The sequence below is a fragment of the Equus caballus genome, chromosome 19, assembly GCF_041296265.1.
Source record: "Equus caballus isolate H_3958 breed thoroughbred chromosome 19, TB-T2T, whole genome shotgun sequence".
Classification (NCBI taxonomy): domain Eukaryota; kingdom Metazoa; phylum Chordata; class Mammalia; order Perissodactyla; family Equidae; genus Equus; species Equus caballus.
Genome location: NC_091702.1, coordinates 43333005 through 43342373, shown reverse-complemented (window position 1 = coordinate 43342373; position 9369 = coordinate 43333005). Strand labels below are relative to the sequence as shown.

Here is a 9369-nt window from a genome sequence, read left to right as displayed (position 1 = left end):
ATGTGTGGGACGTCTACCACAGCATGGCTTTTGTCAAGCGGTGCTATGTCCGCACCTGTGATCTGAAGTGGCAAACCCCGGGCCGCGGAGAAGCAGAATGTGCGAACTTAACCGCTGTGCCACCAGGCCAGCCCCAGAGAGGGGTTCTTGGCATCCCTGTAGGTGAGGGATTGGAAAGCTTGTAGGGACTCAGGACAATGGTAGCTTTACGTGTCTGTGTGTGGGATGGCACATAAACGTTACTCTGCTGAATCATCAGTTCTGGTCGAGATGGGGACACGGGTATTATCAATAGAAACTAAGTATTCAGGATGGCTTTCTACAGGTACGTCGGAAGGTTCTCCACCTTTCTTCCATAGATCCTTAATGAGATTTTACCTCTCCTGGACATTTGTTTAAGCATCATTTTCCCACACATATTACTCCATCTTGTCAAGATAGAAGCTTTCCATGTTTGTGCTTTAGAAATTTCAAGACATCTTTGTCCCAGAAGCCATTAAAGGAAAATATCTCTGGTGTGTTTTCCCCCTCTTGTCTCTCAGCTCCTGCCCGTCTTCTCAAGCCTGCCACTCTAAGCTCTGCTGTGACACATAACACTTTCCCAGACTCCTTTGTCAGCAAGCTTCCTATTAAGTTCTAATAATATGAGGTACTAGAAGGGAAGGGCAAAGGGGACTTATTTTTTTGCTGTTCGTCAGTGCTGCTCCAGCAGTGGCAGTGGACTCCAGCTTCCAAATTTCTTCAACTCTTCGAGAACTAGTCTCACTGGGCCCTTTCAGAGTACCAGCAGCCAGCTGGGAGGTGTTTCTTTCTCAAAGGTGTGAACACCAGGTCTGCAGGGTCCACTCTCCCCCACATCCTGAGCTCCTATATTGCAGCAACCAAAACGCTTCCCTTTCGTTTCCCAGCTTTAAAGGTGGTAGCCACTTCCTGAAGTTATCATCTTTGCGTCCACACCTGTCTAACCAATTCCCTATACTGCATCCCCTCTGTTGAAATACCTACTGTGGTTTCTGTTTTCTTAACTGGACCCCAATTAATACACCCAGTATAATCTACATTTGTCTAGGATAAACTGAGCAGGGAATGGGGTTTTCATACTGATCCTGGGATTCAGGAAAGCCCCTGGTCAGTCAGTCTAACCTGCAGTGAAAAACAGACACTCAAGGGGCTGGCCCCGTGGCTGAGTGGTTAAAGTTGCGCGCCCTTGGCTTTGGCGGTCCAAGTTTACAGGTTTGGATCCCAGGCATGGACCAACTCATCAGCCATGCTGTGGTGGCATCCCACATGCTAAAAACATAGGAAGATTGGCACAGATGTTAGCTCAGGGCTAATCTTCCTCATGGAAAAACAAAAGAGGAAGATTGGCAATGGATGTTAGCTCAGGGTTAATTTTCCTCACACAAAAAAACAAAAATCAGACATTCAACCTTCTCACGGGTCTTAAGAAATGGAGTGATAGAAAAGATGGACAGACTCAGTTTATGATCCCTAACTGAGAGACAGCCTTCTGAACTGAACCAGTCTCAGGGATAGAGCCTAACTGGGGCAGCCTGGGACCACAAAAGCCACATTGGAGAGAAATGTAAATAAAATGTAAAGTAAGAGGAAGGGTCCCCTCGGTTGAACTCAGGGTCTATATTACACCAAGTCCTGCCAAAACAAGGCAAAATATTCTGGGGGAAAAAAATCAGACTTGAAATTTAAAATGGTGATTTCTTATTATTTATATACAGGAATAAGAAATGGGTAAACACAGAGTAGTGGCTCAACTCCCAGTCTTTTAATATTTCAGTTTTTAGTGTTTTCCACACCTTTATGCATACCAAATGTGTAGAAGTAGTATAGGAATTTGAGGAAACCACAAAGTATTTCTGAGAATTCATTTCCTCTGAGGCCAAAGATTTTTGTGACCTGGGAGCTGTGACACAGTGGAACTTATGGGCAGGGGTCTCCTGTGACACAGGGAGCTGTGGTTACATCTGGCAGGGCAGAGATAAGTGGAGTCTTAACTGGTAGATAGAAGATAATTGCAATTTATTGAATGCCACATATGGGGACTTACAGGGGCACAAAGTCACTGGATGAAGTGAGACTCTTCCAAAGTGGGACCGGTGGAGCAGTGAGGTGAATGGCCAAGGGAAGGAACTGTCACCTATTAAGGTTCTCTTTTGAGTCAGGGCCTGTGCCAGGTGTTCTATGTATATTACTTACCTTAACTCTTGACAGCAACTTTGTTGCTTACACTATGACTCCCATTTACAAATTAAGAAAGCGAGGTAATGAAACTTAAGTAGCTCACACAGGTAAAGACCAAATTAAGAAGGGAATTCTCTTTCTTCCCTCCTGCACTATATGGCCTTGTTTTTTGGGGTTTTGTGTGTGTGTGTGAGGAAGATTGTTGCTAACATCTCTGCCAATCTTCCCCTATTTTGTATGTGGGACACCACCACAGTATGGCTTGATGAGCGGTGGGTAGGTCTGCGCCCAGGATCCGAACCCACAAACCCTGGGCTGCCAAAGCAGAATGCGGGAACTTAACTACAATGCTATCGGGCTGGCCCCTACATGGCCTTGTTTTGATGTTCCAAAACTCATGCACAAATTATCAGTCCCCTAGTTCAATTTCTCATGGATTTAATTATTTGTGAACTAAGGAATCTAAAAGCCATTTAAAATCATTCTTAGCTCATACGCCCTACAAAAATAGGCGGCATGCAGATTTGGCCTCTGGGATGTAGTCTGCAGACCCCCATGCTAGGGCTTTCGATTGAGGCCCTGGTGTGTTCAACAGGCTTCCTTCTCCTGGTAAGTCATGAACCGTATTCTTTCATCTCATCAGCAGTGTGAGCCTGATGACAACTCCTCTCTGCTTTTCAGAGGTTTTCAGCCTTTTAGTCTCTGCCATGAGCAGTTTCAAGAAACTGCAATTATCTTGATGGGAAAACCAGCTTTGTGTTTGATGACCCTCAAGTCTCCAATATTGCCACTCCAGCTTCATGAGATGGACTAGGGCTCTGCCAGTTTTTCTGTTCACAGGCAGCAGCCTTGACGCTCATCCTGCATTTAAAAACAGGCACATGCTAGGGGGCTGGCCCGGTGGCGCAGCAGATAAGTGTACACGTTCCGCTTTGGTGGCCCAGGGTTTGCTAGTTCAGATCCCAGGTGTGGACACGGCACCACTTGGCAGGCCATGCTATGGTAGGCATCCCACATATAAAATAGAGGAAGATGGGCATGGATGTTAGCTCAGGGCCAGTCTTCCACAGCAAAAAGAGGAGGATTGGGAGCGATGTTAGCTCAGGGCTAATCGTCCTAAAAAAAAAACCACACACACAAAAAAACACAAAAACCAAAAACAGGCACATGCTACCAGCGAAAAAGTGGTTGCAAACATCAGCTCACCTCTTACATCTTGTCTCTCTAGAATCTTAGCCTCTAATTTTGTCCTCACTGTTTCACCAGCTTTCTGGTGCGGTTAAGTAGACAATTTAACATTTTTATCTGGCTTTTCTCATTGTTCTCAGCAGGACTGTAGGTCTACTGAAAAGCTACCTGAAAAGTGTAAGTTTTGCTTTTCCGATAATTTAAAAATAGTACATTAAAGCTAAATAAATTCAAATTCACTCCCAACGCTATTTCCAAAAGTTCACAATGCTATTTTTTTTTCACGCTGAAAAAAACCTTCCCGAATCTTCATTCTTAAAATTTAAAGGCAAAAAGGAACCATCTTGAGTGGCACAGGCTGAGATGCATAAGCTTCCTTCATCTTGCAATACTTTAACATCTAAATTTTGACTAGATATGTTCAATATGATTGAAAATTCAAAAAGTATAAAAGAACATACAGTGAAAAGTCATTCTTCCACTCCTATCTCCCAGCCACCCAGCTTCTCTCCCTGCTGGCAACATTTATTGTTTCTCCAAGATATTTTAAGCAAAGACACACATGTATTTCTCTTTTTTGGACAAACGGTTGCATCTGCATCACGCATTTTTTATTTAACTCTATATCTTATGGTTCTTGTCATATCAGCAAAGTGGGTTTTCTGTTTAACTGCTGATTAGTATCCCGTTGGACCATCATTTATTGTCTATTGATGTGACATTAAGATTGTTTTTAACCTTGTTATTACAAAGAATGCCATATAAAAATGCTTTGTACATGTCATTCTACACACATGTGGAAACAGCTTTAAGAAATTCCTAGAGGTAGAATTGCCAAGTTTACTTCCATCAGGATTTTTCATTTTCTTTCTTTTAGATTTTATTTTATTTTTCCTTTTTCTCCCCAAAGCCTCCAGGGCACATAGTTGTATATGTTTAGTTGTGGGCCCTTCTAGTTGTGGCATGTGGGATGCCGCCTCAGCATGGCTTGACGAGCGGTGCCACGTCCATGCCCAGGATCCGAACTGGCAAAACCCCAGACCGCCAAAGTAGAGCTTGTGAATTTAACCACTCTGCCACGGGGCCGGCCCCAGGATTTTTCATTTTCTATTCATACCAAGCAACATATCAGAGTGTCTACTGCCCCATATTCTTGCCAAGATGAAAAGTAACACACGTACATACACCAAAAAAAGTGCACCTCTATCTTTCCTAATCTGAAGGGTGGAAAAATGCCTCAGCATTAGTATAAGTGATATTATGCATCTTTTTACAGATTTGAGCCATTTGTATTTCCTTTCCTGGGAACTATGTTTCTTGGGAACAAACACTTTTCTACTTTTCCTTTTGGGTTGTCAGTCTTTCTCTTAGTGCACCGGCAGCTACTTTATAGAACGGGAGTTAGCTCCTTGCGATGAGCTGCGTCTCTTTCTTTCCCAGTTTGCCATGTCTTCCAATTTTCCTTTATGGTAGTTTTTATCATGCAGAATTTTTTATTTTTATGTAGTTACTTTTTATTTTTTAATTGTGGTAAAATATACATAATAGCCCATTTTTATTTTTAATAAGTGTTTTAATTTTCAGATTCTCGACCTCTGCAGTTTTAGTGCTCCTTGAGAAACTGAACACTCTCATACCCCCTCCACAGAAATGAAAGGAGAAAGCAGCAATGCCTTCTAATTACTGACACAAAACATTTAACAGTCTCTAACAAAAAGGCATACGTGGTGGGACTACCAGAAAGACTAGCAGAGAAATTAAAATTGATCTTAAAACCAACTCGAGTCAGGAAGACTTCTTCACAGACAAATACATGGTTAAATATCTGTGGTTAAATCCTAAATGCATCACACTCCCCCCCTCCCCCTTTTTGGTCGTGGACTATTCCAGGAAGATTTAATTACGCAAATATTAATTTGAGGAGTTACAATGTCTACTCTAAAATGTAAAGTGAAATTGCTCTTAGAAGAATATTGGTTTGAGGAGAAGACCGATTTTAGTCTATTTTGGACAAATTTGGTTAGTTCCTGACTACATTTCAGCACAATCACTACTCAGAGGGCAATCACCTTTTTTTGGAGAAAGGACAAACAAAATTCTTATATTAGCACTGGAATTCTACCCATAATTACCCAATCAATACTGAAGTAGATGCCATCAAGTATGCACAGATTAACAGAATTTCAGTTACAAAATCTGGAGGAAAAACATCTTAATAATGTATAAAAAATTGACAAATTTAAGCTAGAATTAGCTTTAGGACATTTTATTATATTTTTACTTTAAAAGGATAAGGACCAGGACATCAACAGAAATGCTGTTAAAACTGTTGGTTGTTTGCTCAAAGTTGTTCATATTAATGAAACAAAAGATTAATAGTCTCGAAGTTAAATTTCACAAAACGAAATCACTGCCTTCTGATTTAACTTTCAGGGGTAAGAGAGGGCAAAATCCAAGTATCATACTTTGTATTTCTGTCCATAAATACAAATAAAAAGTCAGGATCAATACAAATGATAATATGAGGAAATAAACACATGGTTACGTCTCAGGTTGCACAACAGAGGATACTGTGATATAACTCTCCTACAGTAAATTCCCATTGTTTTCCTGGAATAGCAGATTAATAGAAATGTGAATTTCCAAAATTTCAGGTAATTTAGTAACTAATCTTGATTTTGACACCAGATACTATGGTGTGAAAAACCGTAAAGCCCAAATGCTTCCTGTGTCATTTAGCAAAGACAGGAGGAGGGCGAATGCTCTGCCAAACTACCCCTGCGACTCCATCCTGGCCCCAGTTTCTGAGGAACCACTGGGTTCCAGTGCTTCCATACTGCCAATCCATCCCACCCAACCTCAGCCCAACTCTCAACTCCTTTTACATCAAGAGCCTAGTTTCCTTTCTGTCAACTAATGCCTAGTTTTCCAGAAAACTCTGATATTTCTGATTTCACATTGATCCTAACCCATTTTAAATGAAAGAAAATGCTATAATGCTTAAAATAACTAAAGTGGAGGTGGAAACTTTAGTGTTATGGAAGATGCATTTCAAGTGCTCTGCAAATATATGGGAAAGCAAGAAAACTTAGATTTTAAACCCTGCCTGGACTCCTTAACTACTTGATATAGTATAATCTTGCTTTGATTACTAGTCACGACAAAAAGGTGAGCAAAGGCCATAAAACATGCACTTTTGGGAAAGATTCAGAATGGCACCTGAAGATTTCTTGGGTTGGCCAAGGCATTTTTATATCCATAAGGATTAGCAAACCTAGTATATCACAGTTATTTTTTTTAAAAAAAAGGTTTGGGACCCTTGCTTACCACTGAGTTTGGCAGAAACACATTTCTATATTCCTCCCTTGGAATCACACAATCCTTTAATTAAGGACAATGAGTGTGCCCACAGTGCAGAATTAACGAAAAAATTTTAAAGATTCTAAGATGGAAGAGAGAGCTTCACAATCCAGCTTACTAATTACAAAGCACTCCCTTTATCCAAGCATTACTTTGTGTATCTCTGAAACATCTGAAAAATACTTTTCTGTGACTTGCTAGGCTGTCGGGAATGAGTGCTTTTAGATACATTACAATTATCTCTAGCAGAATTCGGCACCTTTCTTCCATTAACATTAACTGAATGTTTCAACTGGATCTTTAAAGCAGGTTGCCAATTTTCATTTTTTGAGCCTCTCCGAGGTTTTAAATGTTCTCTATCAGTTTGTCTTTTTAAGTTCCTGTCTTTGGAATTCTTCTTCTGTCCATTTAGCAATCTGTCTGGCGGTGAGGACGCAGCACGTAACTGATACTCATCTGGGGAGCCTTTCTGCCGGTTTGGCTTCATTTGTTCTTTATCCACCTCTTTCTGAAGCTGTAATGCTAATAACCTGTCCTCTTCTTCTTGTTTATGTCTCTCAAAAAGTAGATGTTCCAAATCTATCAGTTTTTGCGTAAAATTGGTTTCTGTTTCCTCTTGGTCTAAGGAACCTTTGGGGAACATTTTCCTTCTTTTTGCAGAAAAGCAGGGATCCTTGACTGTTTCAAATGAGGACTCCTGGTTTTTTCTTTTGGAAATATCTTTATTGATCAGTAGGTGAGACTCTTCATTTTCTGTCTCAACTGTGTTATTTCCAAGTGTCTGTGTCGTATCTGACACAGTGCACCCATTCTCTGTTTTGCCACTAGGCTTGTCTGCAGCTTCTCCAGAGCAGGGAGCTCTGGCGTCAGGTTCCTCATGATTTGTGACACATAACTCTTTATCATGATTGCTTGGGCTGGTTATGACCTTTCCTTCAAGACACCGTTCCGTTCCATTAGCACATAACTGAGGCATAGGTGACTCTACTGAAGACTGTGTACCTTGGTCTTGAATTTCAAGACATACTTGCGGAGAAAGCGTTGGCATGTCCTCCTCAATTTCTGTGTCTTGCCACGTAGGGCTCTTTACATCACTACTGTCAGTTTCCTGTAGAAAATAGAAAAAGACTGAGTGAAACAGAGGAAACTATCAAGTCATAATATATGTCTAATTACAATGATACCAAAGCAGAATGATTATAAGGTAGTTATTATTACTACTAATAAGGTATATTAATTCTTAATAGTATTTTTATTATTTGTGCCAATTTAGATTAAGGCATTCCTTCACTTTCACTCCCATAAAAACCTACAGATTAAAACCCAAAAGCCAGATCCTATATCTGGCCAATAGCTGCCACCATGACCTGACCTCTCTTTGACCTTATAAACTTCCTCCAGCCCATATAAACCCCACTTTCCCCTTTAATCCTTATGTCCTCCTTTAGGCATTTTGGTGAAGCTTACAGACCTCCTCTGAGAACATTATTTTTAAATATAAAAATAAACACATAGCATTATAAAGTGAACGATTTATATTGCAACACAATTATTAAAATGTTAAAATTTGCGATGTAGTAATGTATATCTATTAATATATTAAATAATCAGATCTAGTGGCAAGTCTAATAACTTGCAATATTGAAGCAAGGATGAATATAAATGATATTTCAAGAGATCTGCAACAAATGTAACGTGATGAAACCTGTGCTTTCTACTGATGTCGAAGTCACAGGAACTGTTAACAGTATTATGCTTTGCTGTCTACATTCATAATTAAAGGAATTAGGTGAAAGTAAAGATAAACTTTTTCTTCTACCTAAATTTATATATATTCCCTGGATTCTAACCACAGACCTGAGGTTAAGAACCCCTGCTTTAGCCAGTATAATTCTTCTTCTCACCTACGGTGAAGACCTAGGGTTAGTTTTGACCATGGGAAAAACTTAAGAAGAAAGGCTTCAATGAGAATTTGACTCAAAACAAAAATTACTCCTTCTTGTTGGAGACCTTAAATCTGTTCTTTTATCTACTTTGCATTTATCATTCATGATAGCATTTCTTATGAATCAATATGGTTTGGATTGGAAAAATTCTAGGTTGCTTACCTAGTTTTGCTGTGAATATGAACACCAGGGCTGGAAAAATATCCCAGCCCTACAATGCTTCTTCCATCAATCCTCTCAGTTCCAGTAGGAGCTAGACTTTCGGGACTTGCTTCCTCCCTCTATTACCTATACTTGAGGGACTTTGGGCAAGTCTCTCGTCTCTGTGTGCCTCAGTTTTCTCAACTGTAAAATGGGCACAAGAAGGATACCTACCGTGTAGAGTTGGTGGTTGCCATGAAGAGCAAAGGGAATACATATATTATCTGGCACATGGTAAATGTCTATCAAACGTTAGGTGCTATAAAACCACCTAGCTGAATTGAAAAAATTTCAGGAACTTGGGGGTAGAAAGTTAACAAAACATCTATGTAGGAAATCAACCCTTTGTGTCAGTTTACCTTTCTTAGTTCTATTTTCCTGGAAACCTGATAAAGGTGCAATGTCACCTATGTTACTAGGCCATATAGCTTCTGGTAAAAATTACTCTTATTAGCGAAATGCATCTGCACTAGGA

The 9369-nt window shown here is 40.2% G+C and overlaps 1 protein-coding gene across 1 annotated transcript in view; it reads right to left on the bottom strand.

Annotated features, from left to right (window-relative positions):
• Window positions 1-5637: 5637 nt before the first annotated feature.
• RNF168 (ring finger protein 168) overlaps window positions 5638-9369 on the bottom strand; it is a 31185-nt gene continuing 27453 nt past the window's right edge. The window contains exon 6 of the mRNA XM_070243525.1: window positions 5638-7855. Within this exon, the coding sequence (XP_070099626.1) occupies window positions 6896-7855 (960 nt within the window). The 3' untranslated portion in view covers window positions 5638-6895. The remainder of the gene's footprint in view (window positions 7856-9369) is intronic.